Source organism: Papilio polytes, unplaced genomic scaffold (genome assembly GCF_000836215.1).
Source record: "Papilio polytes unplaced genomic scaffold, Ppol_1.0 DF824269.1, whole genome shotgun sequence".
NCBI classification, from domain to species: Eukaryota; Metazoa; Arthropoda; class Insecta; order Lepidoptera; family Papilionidae; genus Papilio; species Papilio polytes.
In genome coordinates, this window is record NW_013524935.1 from 1849618 (window position 1) to 1870286 (window position 20669).

General features: G+C 33.8%; 1 protein-coding gene across 5 annotated transcripts in view; it reads right to left on the reverse strand.

The window, feature by feature from the left end:
• Positions 1 to 11148: 11148 nt before the first annotated feature.
• The window catches only part of LOC106108010 (TWiK family of potassium channels protein 12-like), a 212987-nt gene continuing 203466 nt past the window's right edge, over positions 11149 to 20669 (reverse strand). For all 5 annotated transcript variants that reach the window (XM_013289102.1, XM_013289076.1, XM_013289093.1 and 2 more), the window contains 2 exons: positions 12799 to 13588; positions 11149 to 12446 (listed from right to left, as the gene is read on the reverse strand). In XM_013289102.1, coding sequence (XP_013144556.1) covers positions 11638 to 12446; positions 12799 to 13528 — 1539 coding nt within the window. In that variant the 5' untranslated portion in view covers positions 13529 to 13588 and the 3' untranslated portion in view covers positions 11149 to 11637. The remainder of the gene's footprint in view (positions 12447 to 12798; positions 13589 to 20669) is intronic.

Consider the following 20669-nt stretch of genomic DNA (forward strand, 5'->3'; position numbering starts at 1 on the left):
TTTAGTGTACTGTTTTTTTGAGAATATTTTGTTTTTAGTGTATTTTGTTTTGTTTTTAGTGTATTTTGTTTGGAAGTCGGTTTTGTTTTTTAAAACAACACGGAATACAAAACTTATCTCTTTATCCTATCAGTATGGGAAAATAAAATTGGCTTCTGATATACAAGGACACCTAGTTTGAGAGTCAAAGCTTTGATAAACAAAAAAAACGACACACGATCTAAATCTCTATTGAAATTTATTTTATTCTGATGGGCCCATCAATTTGGAATGTGATATTTTATTACGAATATTTTTAGTATGACAAATATTATTACAATATAAAAACACTACAAAATAATTGTCACCTCTGCAACGCATCATCACAAGTATGCTGATGGTTTGAACAAACATTAGTTTAGTTCAAACATTCTAGTATATGTACATTTATTCCGTATACGTCATGTTGGTACTTGCCGCTTTTTCGCTAAATCTACAGTCAGACAACGTAAAACTATAACCAGAGATGGATGGATTGCGTTTGGTTTTGTAAATTACCTTAATTTAGCAAATATATTAAAGTCTACGTCTACTCTTTGATAGTAATTTAAATAACACGATGATACCATAAATGAAGCATAAAATACAATTTAACTTCTTAGACCTCTTTTCCACTAAGTCTGATATGCGACACTTTTTATTTTCACAGTAACGTGAGACTGGTCACCAAGTGGAATAAGAGTCTTAACATTATGGAATAACTGGCTGTCGTCTGCGACTCACAGACGCAACAGACCTGTTTTCTTCCATAGAATGTTCTAAATGCATGCCAAATTTCAGCGATATCCGTTGAAACGTTCTAAAGATATATAGTAAAAAAATATCCATGCATCTTGACTTTCGCGTTGACAATCTTACTATCATAAATGCGAACGTTTACATCGATGGATGTTTGTAGCCTAAACGGCTGAACGGACTTCGATGTAATTTGGTATAGATGTATAGGATAGTCTGGAAAAACACGTAGGCGGCTCAATTTGGTTTTTTAATTAAGGTACAGATTAAAATTGTACATAATTAAATGTAATAAAAACGAAACAAAAACAACAATACGATTCGTAGCTATCAACGATAAAGGCTTTTTTCTTTTTTCTCAACATTAAGATGGTAGAAAGCATTATGATGTTTAACACAAAAACGACGAAAGTCAAACTTGGGCCATTTCTATTCTTAAATTCCAACTTTTCTAATTTGATTTTAATGCGTGTTCTCTGTTACTGAAGAGTTTGCGAACGAATAAAATAGGACTACCAATAAAATATTTCTCAACCGTCTCTTGTTTCATGGATTTTGTTTAACCCGAATTAAAAAATAAGGTTCTTAATTCAATTGTTTTTATATGGTTTACGTGATTTTTTAGATGATGCAGAATTATTGCCATTTACGCTCAGTTTCCCAGCTATTTTAAACCAATCATTAGTATGTTTGGTTCGATAATTTCATTAAATACGTTTTTGAACTACATGGCTTGAGTTTACTTCTTTGAAACTATGTTAACCTAACCACTTATGAAACACTATATCATACTTCATACTAATATTACAGATGCGAAAGTTTGGATGGATGTTTGTTAGAGTTTGTAATCTAAATGGCTCAACGGATTACGATTACGGTATAGATGTAGGGGATAGTCTGGAAGAACGCATCGTTTTTGTTTTTTTTTAATTCCACGCGAACGGACTCGCGGGTGAAAGTTAGTAATAAAATAAAAGAAAACCTCTTCAACCAGCTTTATTTAGCACATATTGTAAGTAATAGTTTACTGTTGCGAAGGAATACATAAATGTGTGAGAAGTCAATCAACCCGCACTGGGTTAGCGTCAGTCAGTGTTATAGACTATGACCTAGTCACCCTTGACACTAGATAGGGTTCGAAGCCCCGTTAAGACGTGTGTTATCTGACTACACAAGCTGACAGCTTCGAATGTGCTTTTAAAACTTAAAAGGGCAAAGGAATAAAACAAAAGTAGTCCTTATTATGCCATGCGATATTTGAAAATGGAATGTTTGCGAATTTTTATAATTCGTATTTTGTTTGCAAACATTTTATTTCTAACAAATAAAAATGTTTCTGTTGTGGTCTTCATCGTTGTTTCAAGATAATGAGATGTTTTGAGTTAAAATTTATGAATGCAATTAAATTTTATCACGTTGTTAATGATTTGCCCTTTAATGACTTTTATACCAGAAGGGATCTTTTCTGAAGTAATCTTACTAATTATAAATGCGAAATGCGAAAAAATGCGAAATTTTAACAGTGGTAGTGCCCGCTTTAAGATCTTAGCACGAATGGGCCGGCACGCCCGGTGTAATACCACGACCACACAGAAAACAGGCGTGAAATGGAAGCAATTTCGTGTTTCGTCTGATGAGTGTGGTGCCGGAGGCCTAATTTGAGTCCCTTTCTCTTTACCACCCTTTTCTTATAAGGAGAGGTTGGGAAGAGGAAGTGGATTTGACGGTGGAGGAGATGCATAGGAAGGGGAAATAACCTCTTTATGTGCGTCTCCTCCTCCGTCGTATAAGGGTAGGCAACGCATCTACAATTGCGGATGTCTATGTGGGCAGCGGTCGCTTCGCCATTTTAGCGGTTATAGGTGGCCGCTTGCTCGTTTGCCACCTTATGTTATAAAAAAATAAAATGCGATAGTTTAGATGGATGTTTGTTAGAGTTTGCCGCCTAAATGACTAAACGAATCTCCATGAAAGACACAAATGTAGAACACAGTCTGAAAGAATACATACGCTTTACTTACTTTTGTTTTTTCGTCTCTTGTTTTTCTGTTCTCGCTGTTGTTTTTTTGAGTCGCGGGCGAAAGCTAGTGAGTGAGTGAAGTAAGGCCCAACAATTGGTATGATTTTATTCATGAGGAGAAAGAAAATTAATCAGTCTTATAATAAAATCTTTTGGCCGCGATAGTCCGCGTGGAGTTGACCTAACTAAGTAGGGTATGTGTTCTTCCAGACTATGTTCTACATCTATACTAAATTTCATCGAGATCCGTTCAGTACTTTAGGAGACACCATCTAACAAACTGTAATGTTCGAATCCATCTATCTCAACTTTCGCATATAAACAATTAGCAAAATTAATAAATTAATCTACCTAAAAAAAATATGTCCTGACTAGGAGCTGGCGCATACCATTGACTAAATTATCAACAACTGGTGTGCGATTGTCGATTGTTTCGTAGCCAATTCAACTGATAAATTTCTAACTAAAAATCGAGTGTACAGGCTTGAAGAATCATAGCGCGATCAAGCAATTGTCCGATAGTTTAGTCAAACGTGATCGCGCTCTAACCTTAAATGGATCTCTGGCCTTATATGGCAAAAACTAAATATAATTTTATTAAAAGTGTGTACAATAGAAACATTCTTAAATTCATCTATACTATTATAATAAAGCGTAAACACGCACGTCTTTGTTGCCTAAGATGTCAGCAATTACAGCATATTTTTGAACAATCCTTATTTTTAATAAAAAGCCCTACACTTACGTTGCGCTTTAGGCTATATATTTTAACGCCATTAAACTGAGGGGGTAAATATTTTGGATAAAAATCCTAATGTGGGAAAGAGACCATAAGTTGCTGCCAACATCAAGGAAGCAAGGTTGTCATCATGTCATGTCATTTTGACATTTGTAATTGATAAATTGACAATGAAATAAAATTTTCATAATTTCATGCGGATGAAGTCGCACGGGAACAGTTAGTCTGATAATACAACTACCATAATGTAAGCACAATACGATACAATGAATAAATTCGAAACGAAATAAAAAAAAAAGTTAATTTAAATTAAAGAACAACAACCTGGTTTTTTTTTGTTCAGGTAAACTCGGAATTATTCTTATGAAATATACAGTTTTATTTAATTCGTTGCTTTAATTAGTTGGAAGAAAAATACAGCTTGAGTTTTTGTCAAGTATTTTATTTATAGTAATATTAATAATGCGAAAGTATGGATGGATGTTTGTAAGAGTTTGTAGCCTAAATAGCTGAATGTATTTCAATGAAATTTGGCATACATGTGGAGTATAGTCTAGAAGAACACATAGGCTACTCACTTTTGTTTTTTTTAATTTCACGCGCACGGAGTCGCGGGCGAAAGGTAGCATAACATAAAGTAGAATTCTATTCTCATACTCGTATAATTAGGTTACGTGCTGTGGTTGCTTGTACTTGGTACAAATTAAATTTCTTAGTTAACATCATTTCATATTTAGTTACATTATTTCTAGAGAAATATGTTTTATATGAAACAGGGTATTTTTTTACATTTTTACTTTATGTTGTTTTTTTTATTAACAGTGATCAAAGTTTTAACGCGATAATAGTTCAACTTTTTCGCTTCCACTTGGTGTAAAAATTGCAATAAATGCCACTATCTTTCGCCAGCGACTTCGTTCCTGTAGAATTGAAAAACAAACAAAGTCTAGCCTGTGTTTTCTCCCAGAATATCCTCTACATTTATGTCAAATTTCATAGAGATCCCTTCAGCAATCTAGGTTCCAACTCTAACAAACATCCGTCGATCCATCTAAACTTTTGCATTTCTAATATTAGTAAGAAGTAAGATTTATTTAATGCGAAAAACCGCTTCAAATTAGAACTCAAATAAATTAGGCTACATATCGTCTAAAAATTGCAACAACACAGAGTAAATTTTAATAAAAATTTGAGCCTTCCAACTTTGTGATATAAGTTGACTATGTAAAATGTATCTCATCACTCTTGCAATTTCGCGGCGGTAACACAATTTTTTATGAAAATTGTCGCTTCATTACTCCGCCGCGGTCGGCGCTCTCCTTTTTTATTTTTCCCTTTTGCCTACTGAAAGTGAAATGCACCAAGTGTACTCAATTATAACTTAATGTAAAACGCTTCGAGTAAATTTACCTTTGTTAAAGTTTGATTAAGCTTCTTACTGTTTATTTCTTGGTAATGATTATGATGAAATGTAGAGATGGCGTTGATTCATCACAATAACCACTAAGCACACTGAAAGAATTAATTATTTCACGTCGCCATCCTCCCTTTACGACGTACTTGTTTAGGGGTAGAAGGTTACCTTACTTCACAACTACTATTTGTAACTTTTCTCTAACTCACTGCATTGTTAGTGTATATTACAGTGGTAGTGCCCGCTTTAACATCTTAGCACGAATGGGCCGGCACGCCCGGTGTAATACCACGACCACACAGAAGTTAGGCGTGAAATGGAAGCAATTTCGTGTTTCGTCTGATGAGTGTGGTGCCGGAGGCCTAATTTAAGTCCCTTTCTCTTTACCACCCTTTTCTTTTAAGGAGAGGTTGGGAAGAGGAAGTGGATTTGACGGTGGAGGAGATGCATAGGAAGGGGAAATATCCTCTTTATGTGCGTCTCCTCCTCCGTCGTATACGGGTAGGCAACGCATCTGCAATTGCGGATGTCTATGGGCAGCGGTCGCTTCGCCATTTTGGCGGTTTCAGGTGGCCCCTTGCTCGTTTGCCACCTTATGTTATAAAAAAAAAAATTGTCGTGAAACTGGAGCGTCGGTGGCTCAGTGGTTTAAGCACTTGATTTGTAATCTACAGGTCTTGGGTTCGAATCCTGCTATGTATCAATGTGATTTTCGATTTTTCTAATTTTCATATGTACATAATTTACCCGACGTTCTTACGGTGAAGGAAAACATCGTATCGGAACAAGAACATGCATATCGGAGAAGAAATTCAAAGATATGTGTGAAGTCTACCAACCCGCACTCGGCCAGCGTGGTTGACTATGGCCTAGTCACCCTATCTTAGAGTAGGCTCCGAGCTCCTCGGGTGGTACCACTATAGTCAGCTGGTTATAATGATGATTAAGCGATACTGACCAACTTTTCCTTCCCATCCTTTCCTCTTAAGAAAAGTGTGGAATAGGAAAGGGACTGAATTTTGTTATATTTATTTTGATCTTTACATCTAGGAGAGGCTGTCTACAGATTTATTGATTGTACAACAATAATGTCTGTACATGTTAAAATTTGATAACAAAACGAACTACACTTGTTTACGGAAGTCGTTTAGTTTTATTAGGTTTTTCGAGGTGTCTGTAGATATTATTCAACTTAGGTTGTTACATAAGGAAAATAAACCTTCATTATTGTTCCAGTTTTTATTATTATTTTTAATGTCATCTGTATAAAAATATATTTTATTTAACTTTTCTTCAACTGGATAATGTTCCGAGTGAATGGCTTTCGTTTGCTTTTAAAACCTTCATAGAAATAATTTTTCTGATATCGAAACGGCCTCAAAGCGCAATAAAACTCATCATAAAGTATTTTATTTCATTTCATTGTAAAGATGGATACGTGATATGAATTTCATACTTACCGTATATTTTTATAGAAAAGTCAATCTTTCATAGACCACATAAAGCTAATCTTAGAGCGCGGCCCACCTTTAACTAAACTATCGCACAACTGTTTTGTCGCGCTTTGATTTCTATGAGTTTATATGGAGGCCCGCGCAGTTCTCAGTTTTTAGTCGTGCGACTTAACGGTCTTGCGACTTAACAGTTTTGCGATAGTTTAGTCAAGGATATGCGCCCGCTCTTAAAGCGCTTGTTAGCAGTTTCCAGAAGTAACTTACTATAAATATTTAACTTAGTTCGTTACAAGGTTAAACGTTTTAATATGATTTTTTTATTCACACAAAGTGATGTTAAAACAGAAATATGTAATGTATTATTGCTTTAAAAGACCTTGTTAAAAAAAAAAGGATTTGCATTGCGTAATTTTGTTTAAGACGGCTGTAAGAATCACTTTGTATGACTTCTGTGTGGAAGTTGAAATATAATGTAAAATACTATTATTATTGCTATAAAGTCATTGCTGTGGTTTTTATGGCCAAATAAAGAATAACTTTATGATTTTTCCCATTTTATTGGTATTTATGGCTGTTTTGATTTTGTTAACGCTTTTAAACGTATGGACATGTTCGAAAACTATGGTATGTTTCCACGGTAGACGGAATCACGAATAGAAAATGACTAAAGTGAGTGATGTACTGTGGAAACAGTTTCGATTTTCGTTAGTGTCCTGGAGCCTTCCACAAGAACGTATTCAAAATTATTATGAAATTTGGCTGGTCTACTTTACTCGTATCGTGTTGCTGCTTACACTTTCGCGCTATGTGTCCATATCCATGTGTCGAACCCGCCTTGATTTGGTAACACGGTTACATAGAAGTAGAGATAACTACATTTCACGACAATTTTAATATCTAAGAAGAGAAGAAGGCCTAAGAAGGGAGACTTTCTTAGGGAACTAAATAAAAAAAATTGTCAATGCCTGTCAGTTGTGCCGTTAAATCTATTATTATTGAATATGCAAAAACAACTAAACAATCATGAAAAATATTATTTAACGTTACGTTAGCTCACAATAATGCTATAGTCAATTTCTTTTCGATTCAAAACGATGAGATTAAATATTTGAGCATCAAGTTGATACATATTCCAGAGTTTTATTGGCAATAAACTTGCTCGTGATAGCATCGTTTTATGAAATATGAATTTCTTTTGCGAGAAACAATGTAAATATAAACTGAGGAAGTTCGAACTTTGAATTTGATGTCTGCAGAAATGTATTCGTGAATATTAACTATTTTAATCCGTCAGGATTTAAATTATAGTTTTCTGAATATGTAATTCCTAAAATTAAAAAGTTTTTTTTATAAATTTAGCATGTATTTTGTCTCATTTATTTAATTAACTTTTGCCATAGAATACTCTTGAAGTACACATCAATGTCTACCTTTTATTTATATTTGTTATAACAACTTGTTACAGCAGCCTCAATACTTAATTAAGCGCCTTATAAAAATAATATTTTATATACCAAATACATTATGAGTTGAAGACAAGTTAAATGTATGACTTATGACGAAAGGAAAGTTAATAGAAGCCAAATTTTTCCCGGAAACTTCGCCGCTAAGTTAACGCAGACCCAAATATGATATAACTTTTTTCGTTAAGGGAAAATTTTGAATACACATTGCTTGATAGTGTTTATATATATAAACTTGCTGAAGTTTTATTTATTTGAATGTAATTGTATCTTTATCACATTAGTGAAATCATTAATTGTTTTGAAACTTTACGTAAAAGTCCAATTTAATAAGCATTTAGCGCCTATCAAATTCTTATAGCAAATTGTCGTCTATTTACTTTAGCAAAGCAATTAAAATATATTATACTGTAATAGCTTCGCCGCGACTCCGTCCGCGTGGAATAAAAAAGACAAAAAGTGAGTAGCCTACATATGTGTTATTCCAGACTATCATCTACGTCTATACTAAATTTCATTGCAATCCGTTCAGCCGTTTTGGCTACAAACTCTAACATCCATCCATCCATCCATCTAAACTTTCACTTTTATAATATAAGTATGATTAATTCTGTACTATGACAGTAATACAGTTTTCACTTTGTTTATAGTGTTTAAGCTAGTCTAATCTAAGTAATTTTATATTTACGAATATACTTTTATAAGGTTCATTTAATTTCTGTTTTGAGGTTACTAAGCAAAACATGTTTTAGTAAGTAGAAATGCATCAAGTAGTTTCTGTATTTGTTACTTATTATATTCCGAAACAACTATTTATTATTCGTTTGCCCATTATAATACAGTATAGTGTCGTTTTATGGCTTGAAATGTTACCAGTCCACGACAAAGTACTGCAGGGACACGCTACGCCAGTGTGACGTGGCGGGAAAATAAAGCCAACAGGACATCTGCTCGGAATGTAATTTAATCCACTCCGAGAGAATTGATGTGTAATATAAAACATTTGATTGTATCCCTTTGTTATGTTGTTTATTAATACACGAGCTGTTCCCGTGAAATTATAAAAAACTTTATTTTATTGTTCACATTTTTCAAATTCTCATTTACAAATGTAAGCGTCCTCTTTTCAGGTAGACCGAAGACTTAGTGCGCACGTGGGAAACAGTTGGATGCGAACGGTTAAGGACCGTATTCAAAAAAAACGGTGATTTCTGACATCCAGTGGCAGGAAGCGTACGTTTACGTGTAGATATAGAAGTACAGAAGATATAATTACAAGTACAAATGACTGTTCACCAATGGAGGACCGCATTCAGTGAAAGGTATTGCGGAAGGAGTATGTCCAACCATTGGCAGATAAAAGCTTATGATGTTGATGATAATTTAGGGATGTCCCAGTTAGTACCAGCCTAATCACTTTTCTCTAGCATTTACTAAAATAAAAATTCAATGGCATATGCAAAAATGTCACGAGATTTAAGCACATTTTTTGTTGCACTTGTATATATCATTAAGTTCAGTAATAGGTTGTTAAAATACGTTATTTCTGAAAATTACGTTACCCGTAAGAGATTTCACGAGCCGCAGCCAGCCGTCTCTCATTGCGGTCTGAGAGGCGAAGTTACCCACTCAGCAAGGCGAAAATGGCTTTGTTCTAAAAGTCCACTCGAGACTTCTTTTCAATATTCTATTTTTACGCTTTTATTTAAAGTTTGCAATGATCCAGTTTTATTTCGGCTTTATTGTACACTCCATTATTGCACGCTTCGAATCTTTTATGAATCAAGAACTAATAAGTTAAAAAAACTTGTATGAGTAAGAATTAAACGGATCCATTTAAGTAGACTATGTTGTTTGAAGGATCCATTAAGAAGCAAGGACCTGCATTGATTAAGAGCACGCACAACTTTGACGAAACTATCGCACAACTGTTTAGTCGCGCAATGATTCCTATAAGTTTACCAGTATATGAAGGTATATGAAGGCACACTAGTCTTAGTCGCAGCCAACACAACTAAACACTTGTGTTGGCTGCGGACTATCGAACAACGTTGTGCGATCGCTTAACCAAAGGTGTCCGGCCGCTCTTATATTTTTATTTTAATGATCTAAACGTATTTCTGTTTATTTTTTTTTATTTCATAAATACTTACGGATCAGCAACTTACCCTCGATAAATCCTCTTTAAGCTTCCTCGGCAGTACTCCATTATTATTTTTAGTTACAGGAATATTTCAGCAACAAACAAATCAAATCTTAATTCTTACACTCATATTATAAATGCGAAAATTTAGATGGTTGTTTTTTTGAGTTTGTAGCCTAAGCTGCGGAACGGATTCCGATGAAATTTGGCATAGATGTAGAGGATATTCTGGAAGAACACTTAGGCTAGTTACTATTGTGTTTTAATGTAACGCGCTCGAATTTGCGGGCGAAAATTATTTGCATCTTACAAAGGCATTAAAAGTACTATATTTGTGGTAGCATAGTAAGGTAAACCTTATATTTCCCATTGATCCAGTGGTAACTAATACTCTAGTATACATTGTACTTGTATCACAGTTACTGGTTGATACATCGTCGGTCTTAACAATGGCGACGTACTATACCTGTTAAATACATTCAATGTTACATGAATTGTACTAACAATGTATCTAGAATGCGGCACCAGCAATGACAGCATTCAGTTTGTTATTGCCATTCAATATGTATAACGTATTTATCTGTATATATGTAAATATCTGCAATTGCCTTCTATAGAATCTTCTGCTGTTATCTTTGCTAAAGTTGGAAGAGATCTTGTTTGTTAATTGTTGTTCTTAGAGTTTTTTCTTACATGGACTTAATATGAAGCAGTCGAAATATGCATATGGGCTTTAATCTTTGTTTAAAAAGGATATATCAGAGTCTATGAAAGGATGTAGATGTGGGGTTAAAGAGGTTGATAGGTTTTCTTTTTTTACATTATTGTGATATTTTTTAAAACAAGATTAGTTTCAATTAGTTTTAGCATAGAGAGAAAATATAAACGACGACTAAAAGATGTTTTTGAAGAGATTGTAAATATAATAGAAAGAAGTGAGATTTCAAGATTTTTTTTATTTCCAAGGGTCACGCTTACACAGATATTGTTGAATACAAGAAGTGAAATTAAATAAAAAAAGACGTACGAATATTCCAGTTTATTAACTTATAATTACAAAGAAACTATTCACATGAAAATATTTACCTCTAAATTTTATGATATTAACATTTGAATAGATTTAGTTAGAAGATGTCTTACATCGTTTACTGGCTTAAATTATTTTTCAACTATTTTACATATTTACATTTATTTACAATACTGATATATCTAAGAAAACATTATGATATTAGATTTCTATGTCAGACTTTATATTTTGATTTAAAACATATGTATTTAGTCAACCAGTGACAGTAAATTATACGACTATTTATTACAAAGGTGTAAAGAATACTTATTGTATAAAAATTGCTTTACAAATCTAGTTATTGACATGATCGAGCATTTCTGGCAACGCATTGTAAGCCACCATGTTGCCAAAAGATCCCTGCGGCTCTTTCTTTGTTACTATAGCTACAATTTCTTCTTCAGGTGGCGGTGGAGGAAATTCAGGATTCGTATCAACTACCGAAGATATATCATCTACACTTATAACTAATTCCCTATTGTCAATTTCAATTCTATTACGTTCTATAATAGAAGTGCCTTCCATAATACTGTACAAGTTTTCTGATTTACCTTTATACATTTGTCAAGAACTCATATAAAATGGATCGTTTATGTTGACTTCATCGTTAACAGTGTTGTTCTTCTGCGACCATTCCTTCTGTTGATGTTTTATCCTGTATATGATTTCATCATGGATAACTCCAAAGCACATCGCAGTCAACGCTAATCCAGTCAGAGTGTACACAGAACAAAACCATAGTGTTGTGGAATTTATTGTGTAATATCTAACACCGTGAATTGTCGTATAGCTCATACCCGGTATTATGCTACCGAATCCAATAGTACTTAGCGCCATGAAACAAAAATAAAATCCGTCTATGATACTCATGTTATCTAGTTTGTAAAGAATAATTGCACCCAATGTGATGTAAATGAAGATAGCAGCGAGACATAATAAAACTGGCGCTAAAATGCTCAAACCGTGCATAGAAAGTTTTGAATCCGTATCAGGCCAACTTATAACATCATCTTTCGCAGTGCTTGTAGTCGGTCGCTCCGAACAAGAAGAATCTTTGTGACTATCACTTTTTAAGACATAACATTCTTCTGTTGGCGTTTTGCTCGTATTTTGACTGTTTAATATTTCTTCTTGTTGTCGCCGAAGCTTCATTCTTCTCTCCTTTTCAGCCATGCGCCGTTCATCGTAACAACAGTAGCCGCAATTTGAACACAAGCAGCAACATAATGCGCGACTAAAAACGCTTCGTGCCATTTTAGATAAAAGTGAACCAACACTTGAGAGATATAAGAGGGTGAGGGGAATCCCGATGATTGCATATAGAATTGTAGCTCCTTTACCAAGAATTGTCCTCGGCGCGATGTTACCATATCCTGAAAAAGAAAAGAGAAAATTACTAATTTTGACTAACATATTCCGTAAATACTGATTTTAATACTTGATCAATGATGTATCAAGTTTCCAACCCAACAACAACGGTAGGGTTAGCAGTAAGTAGACTTCGTTAAGCCTTATAAAAAACTTTTAGTACTGATATAATATCTTAAAATAGATCGTCGTTGAAGTTATTGTGGAACTTTAATGAGTTTATTTTGTTTGCATCCAGCGTTTAATTAAGAGATTTCAAAGCGAAATCAATGTTTTGTATTTGATTGGAATAATTATGCATATTTGTTATTAATACTAAATTAAAAAATAAAAATTAAACCATGATAAAAATCTTACCAATTGTGGTTAAAACGGTTAACGAGTAGAAAAAAGCTAGTGCCAAATTCCATTCATGTTCTTCGTAATGATTATTGCTGTCACTGGTGCCAAATTCTCCAAGAGCTAATTCTTTATAACTGACTCCATATTGAGTAGCCATTTCAGTTGTAACTCGTTGTATCAATTCATTTTGAAATTTCAATATCTCTTGAGCAGCTAATCGGGTCCAATTTTCTCTGTATAAAATATTCAATGAAACGGTGATCTCCCAAATGTTTTCTACTGTTTTACTTCTCGCGTCCCAAAAATAATTAGCAGAAACAGTAAGGTTGGTATAATCAAGATCATCTTCAACATATTTTTTATTAGTACTGTTGTGATCGTTTTGGCTGATCTTTTGTTTATCTGGTAATAACCGGGGACGAGCAGTTACATCTGTTTCGCCTTCAATCGTTAAAAATATAATTGATCCTAAGAAAGTGTACGCCAACAAAACAAAGAATATAACCATGTTGGTGAGAGATCCAATAATAAACTGTTTTCGTCTATACTTGGTGGTTTTAAAACAAAAGCAGCAAATAACTTTTTGGCGTGGAGTTTGTGCTCGTTTTTTGCTAGTTGATGCCATCGAATCCACGTCTTGGCATGTTTCCAGGAGGATCCCCCCATTAATAGCCGGTTTGGCTGGTGTATATTGTTCAAATCGGTTAATTGCTTCTTTGTCCAGTATGATATGATTAATGTCCATTTTCAGGCATATGTTACGTTTCTCGCTTCTTTGCCGCCATTATATCTTCTTAGAGTCAACCTGAAACAAGGGAAATCGACCATTAGCAAAGAAATATTTATCAAAATACAGTCCAAATGTAAAGAATAAGAATCGCTGAGAAAATATTTTGTTAAGACCTTTGAAATTATTTATCATAGAAATGAAAACTTTAGTTCTATAAAAGGATGTTTTTAATATTTTATCGTCGACGAGATATAAACGATTAAATACTTTTCTATCAAAATAATCTGCAAACTTCAAGCGAAATCAATCTATTAAGATTTCAGAGCGATTGAAGACGTCCGAACTGAATGAAGAATATACTTTAATACATTACAGTACTCGATCAGGACCATTAGGGACCTTTCCGATAATGATCCATTTAGATACTGGACGGACTTATCTCAAATAACTTTTTAGTGATTTCTTTTGTGGCATTTTCCAGATAAAGCATTGCTCGTCCACAAATTAATTAATCACTAACAAAGCCGTACCGTTCTACGTGTATAGAATCGCACAAAATGTACACAAAACCATGTCGCCTAACCGTATTTTCGCATACGTGTGTAATTAAAGATTTCTACATAACAGAAACACAAATACGTGTTTGTTGTAATTGCTTAAAATCATTTCTACAAATTTTATATGATAAAGAGTTGTTCTATAAACAATTCTACGCTTCAGACAGGCATTTGATGCTACCCTTTACGAGAAACGTGATATCCTGTTTTATTGTTTACTACCTTTCGCTCGTGACTCCGTCCGCGTGGAATTAAAAAAAAAGAAAAGTGAGTAGCCTATGTGTCCTTCAAGACTATGCTTTACATCTATACGAAATTTTATCGAAATTTGTTCAGCCGTTTAGGCCACAAACTCTAACAAACATCCATCCATCCACCCACCCATCTATCCATCTAAACTGTTTATAATATTAGTATGATGTTTATTATTTTGTGGCTATTTATTTTATATCTAAGCAAGGAAGTCAACAGTTAATGTTACAGTACAAACAAAGCAGACTTGTTAGCAATTCTCCGAATATTGCTTCTATTCTCGGCCGCTAGCCAAGTTTGGCATCCTCATATTGTACACATACAATGCAAAATTCGAAAACTTTATTAACATTTTTATTAATAAATTTAGCTGATTGATGGAAAATACCGATATAACATTAATATGTAGTGCTGCTGGACTTTGATTTCTTTAAATTACATCCTTACGAATGTTTTAACTAGACATTTAAAGGTTACCTTAAAACATCTACAATCAACCTATCGGACCTAAAATCAGCTTTAATTAGTTTCAGGGTAAAATTGTCTAAAGACACCATGCATTTTGGAGGAAAGACAGGATTAATTGAGATTTCATTAACTCCGGCCAGCCTCTAGTTCGAATTAACAGAGTTCCGAGATCACCAAAGGAACGCACTGAGACTCTCTGCACTGGACTTCTACACGACCCAGGGAAAACAGAACATACCTCGTGCCTTCGTAAACCACCGCAACTCGGGACCACACCTTGTTGCCGTCTTCCCGGGATCGTTTTGCTCGATCATTGATCCGACCCAGATTGCTGACGATTCCGAGAATATTAGGCCTACGTTGTTATTAACTTGTAACTTAAACATTAAACTTCAATACGTCGGAAATAGTCTCGTAAATTGTTTATAGTTTGTCACCGCACTTAGATCTTACGTCAAAATTGTTAAAGTGCTCCAGCACTTTGAATTGCTAACCGGTTAACTCTGCTGTCTATATTAGAAATTGTTTTTAATATACATATTAGAGGGATCTTTATTGATTGAATCTATCCATTATTAGCGAAAGAAAATATATCTCTTTAATCATTTTACCACTCTTGCAATATACTCGACTTACGACCAAAATCAGTTGACTGATTGAATATTCTGTTTCTCCAAAATTTACGTCTCCCCGTTAATATTGAATATAATCTCGGTCTGTTTTCATGGTTGTTCCATTTAACTTTATTGCTCCCTTTGGAAGCTTAATTAAGTGAATTTATTCGTATCTTTAAAATAAAGTGATGTCGGCTGTTTCAGCCTTGGCCTTACCCATTTGACAGCATATTAATTAACTTTAATGTTGCATCGTTCCACTTCAGGGCTTTTACAATTTATTAGATAAGTGTAATAGAATCTGTCATATTTTTCAGTCTACTCATTGGGTTGAAAGCTAGTGCTTTCTCCCACGACTATGTCCGCGGAATTAAATGAAACAAATTAAGTAGCCTATATTCTTACAGATTTTGCTCTACATCTCGACAAATTCTTTTGTTTTTTTTCTAAATTTCATTGGAATTAAATAATTCTAATATGTGTATTACCACGAATTTGAGCGTAAAATAGAGTACGAATTGTGGGGAAAATATTCAGAGGCGCCAGAAAGCCGGCGGAGGCTTGTCGGCCGGGATTAGCGGTGTTTGTCTAATGTAGGTAATGACGATCAGCCTACGCGGTGGAGGCTTTATTCACAGTACAGAAATAAACCTAGGATTAAATTAAAATATATTTTCGATACTGTTTTACTGATTAAGATTAATAAAGCATGTAAAAACACCATTTCATTGTTTAGATGACACGCTTTACTACTGCGATAATCATATCCATAAAATATCGATGAATATCTTAGGAGTCGCGGGCGAAAACTAGTATTAGCTATTAAAGTCTACTAGAAACGAACTGTCTTGAATGTCTATCTGTCTTGTTTGAAATGCACTGTCATATTTATACCAATATTATAAAGAGGAAAGATTTGTATTTTTGTATATATTGGAATAAGTCAAAAACTACGAGGCCGATTCCAAACTTTTTCCCAACCTAAGTTTTACTATCATTTAATTCCACGTGGATGAAGTCGCGAGAAACGGGTAGTATTTAACATTTAAGTAATTTAAATGAGTAAATATTGCACAAAAATAAACAAAAACGAACTTGGTGTATTAATAATAACTATTCTATAAATAATAAAACAAGTCTTATTTTGTCGTCTTATCAGAGCTGTTGGGAAAAATTGGGTCGGCATGAGTGTTATCATGGAATTAGGCGAGGGAGCTTTACGGTCGTCTGGCGTTGTACAATATCGCAAAACCTTAGTGTGGCGTTACTGATATGTTATGGATGCAATCTACGACTTCAACAGATGTATGGTTTTATAAATATTATAAGTTACTATTGGATATTGGGGCTTCCAAATACTGTGATGCATTTACACTATTCGACTGTAACAATTAAAGTAATTATTAGATCAGATCAGTTATAACTAAAGAAGTACTAAATTTAGTGCTAGCACCCTGGGAGAGATTTATACTTATGGATGCCATATTTTAGCACTTTTAAGAGACTGTCGTCGAAATGCTGAAACAAATCTTAAATGCTTCGATTTCAATCTGATGAACGTCAAATTATGTAAGGAATTTGGAGTTTATGCGTAGGTTTATCATTTAAGACGCGTTATATATTTAATTGACGTTTCAGTATTCGGCCGTGTGTGATTTGCAGACGTATCCTTTAGTTTTAGGGCACTGGGCCATTGAATAACAGCGCCATGTAAGGAGTCCTTATCACACATAGATTAGTTTATTTGACTTTATTAAATAACCAGTTTTCTACATTTTGTAATGGCTTAAACATGCAACCATTATGAGGCTTTTTCTTCCTCAAGTCTTAGTTATCGATCAAGTTTCAACCTTAACTAGCGTTGTAACAAGGTCTATTTTGCATTGTTCAATATTTTGTAAAGTTTAAGGATGTCGTTGTATCTGGAAGTGAACGTAAAGGGTAAATAAAAATGGGCTTGGCAAGGATTCGCGTCTCGAATTTCTATTACATTCGACTCTATCCGTAGATACAAAGGATGATATGTAAATAACTACAATCCGGATAGTTTTTGGTATATTCAAAATAAAATCGGTTATTGCTACTGACAATTGTAAGTAGACATTTCAGTACAGATCGGGTGTAGAATAAAATTGTAAAGAAACTAGCTGTTCGCGTACGGCTTCATCAGCATGAAACTATAAATTTATTGTTTACATTAGTCATATTATCAATCACAAATGTCAAAATGACATGACATGATGACAACCTTGCTTCCTTGATGTTGGCAGCAACTTATGGTCTATTTCCCACATTAGAGTTTTTATCCAAAATGTTTACCCCCTAAGTTTAATGGCGTTAAAATATAAAGCCTAAAGCGTGACGCAAGTGTATGGCTTTTATTAAAATATATGTTGTAATTGCTGACATCTTAGGCAACAAAGAAGTGTGTGTTTACGCTTTATTATAATAGTATAGATGATTTAAATTGATAAAAATGATGATTATGCGACTTATTAAATATGTTAAGATGTTTACAATAAAATCTTTCGTAAAAGATAGTATCAATTCAAAATAAGTCAAGAATTGGAAAGGAAAGTGTTTATAACATCGATTTGGATACATTACAAAGATAAATCTTCTGTGGGTTGCCTCCTCTGTCGATTGAAGGTAGGCAATGCTGGTGCATTGGAGTGCTTCAGACAATGTTTAAGGGCACATTTCGCTTCGCTATTTCGGCGAATTAACTGGTTGTTAGTTATGTACCTTTGATATTAAAAAAAAAAACAAAGTATAATTAAGTAACCAAAGATAGTGGAAATAAATGTGACGATTTTTAAAATTAGATACCTTTTATTTTCTTTATTTTTTATCACTGTTGTTATTTCATAACTTTTATGTTAATCTAGCTAATGCAAAAACTACTTTTATGCAGCGCGTTATGAATATAACATGAACTGGAGTACTTGCCCAAGTTTCGCGTAAGCATTGTCTTGAGACCGACTTACTATTGCCTTATTACACCAGCCGACTCTAATAATAAATTACCTACTATTTCTTTAATTTTAGCTTGCTTATCATACCATCTTCTTATAGATATATGCGACATTTTTTAAATATTAGCTGTTCCTGTGCGTCTTCATCCACATGAAATTATAAAAACTTTATTTTATTGTTTACATTTGTCAACTCCTCAATTGCAAACGACAAAATTACCGTTACCATAATAACCTTGCTTTCTTAATGTTTGCAGCTTGTAGTTTATGGTCCCATTCCCACATAAAGTTTTTTTCAAATTTATTTACCTCTTTATCCCATAGCATGTAATAAGTGTCAGGATTTTTATTAAAGAAATAATTATTCAAAAATATGCTGTGATTGCTGACATCCTACGTCACGAAGTAGTGTGTATTTACTCTTTATTATATTACTATAGATTAAAAGGTTACATTTGTTTATGTTTTGCCCCAACTTTGGCATGGCAATACAAACCGCCTAGTTTGCGCTAGACTAAATAAGTCTAGTGCAAAATAGGCTTAAACTCGACTTAATTACTAACCTAGTGCGTACTAGGTATTAGTTAAGTACCTCTGTTGGGCGTTTGTATGTAATACGAGTATCATGACAATTAAATGCATTAACCAATAAAACAAAACAGTTGATTCTTACTAACCTTTCATGTTACAACTAGCTGTAGCTCGCGACTTCGTCTACGCGAAATAAAAAAATTTAAAATATAGCATATCTTACTCAGTGATGACATAGCTCTTTAATGATGTAGGAATTTTTAAATCGGTTCTGTAGTTTTTAACCAACAACATACAAACAACAAAAGTAACATGCAAAAGTACAAATCTTTCCTCTTTATAATATTAGTATGACTAAATATCGATGAATTAAGTTGCCACAAATAGAGCGTTTTGTAGAGAATTTTATATGTTCCGTGTAGTTACAGCTTTATTCCCGATGGAACATTTTAGTTGTATAGATAGGTAATCTTATAGTTCGAGCAGTATAACAGTTTGTAGTTAATAGTTACAGTATTGCTGCAGTAAAATAAAAGACGTTTATGTGCACTGTTATGGTTCAATAAACGTAAATATGGCCGACTAAAGTGTTCTCTACAAACCGGTTGTATTTATTTACTGGTTTAGTTAAGCGTTTTTCAATATGAACAGTTTTATACTAACCTAAAATAGGTACAGTTTAGTTGAAAACAATTGTTTTAGAGCGCACACCTGAAACTAAACTATCGCACAACTGTGATTGTCGATTGTTTCGCCGCAATTTCAACTGTTTAGTTGCACAACTAAAAATTGAATAGTGTGCGCACCTCCGTATAAGCTCATAGGAATCAAAGGGAGACTAAAAAGTCGTGCGATTATTAAGTTTCATGTGTGCGCACGCTCTTAAAATACTTTAAAACTAAAATTTTACTTTTAAGAAATATGAAGGGCCCACCACGGTTTATGCTTTCTTAAAATTTTTAATGTTAATTATTAAATAAATCTTATCAAAAGTAATGACAATGTATTAGAAACGTAACTTAAATTAAATGTTTTTTGAGGTTATAATTTGATACTATAATGTTTTTAAGTGACAAATGCATTTAATCATGCGCAGTAGCGTTGTGGGTGAGCATAGCCTCACGACAGTCGATTTGGCGTATCTCCAACACACATTAATGTCCTGATAATATTTCTTTAAATTCGAAATTTTAGCGAATAACGCCGAATATTGCTAATGCGCTGTCTCAGCTATAATTGTGCCAAGTTTCTGCGTCTGCTCTATATTTTAAAATATCAGTAATACACTAATAATGACTTAGAGCACACCTGTGACTAAACTATCCCACAACTGTTGGCCGATTGTCGATTGTTTCACAGTCAATTCAACTGTTTAGTTGCACAACTAAAAATCCAGTAGTGTGCGCACCTCCATATAAGTTCATAGGAATCAAAGCGAAAGTAAACAGTTGTGCCATAGTTTAGACAAAAGGAATACCGACAAAAAAATATGAATAAGGCATACAATGATGAATCACGACCAGGAATTTATTTACTTTCAATCAAGGAGTATACATAGAGTAAGATGCCTTAAAAGGCACAAAAAAGAAATTCTCAAATTACCAATATTTTTAATTCATTCTATGCGACGTTATGCGACGAAACGATGGGGGGTCATTAACCAGAAAGTGTTAATTTTGAATGTGGATGGCTACAAGGAGGTAGTCCAAAGAAAGTATGGATGGATTATGTGAAAGAAGATTTGCTTAAGAAAGAAGTG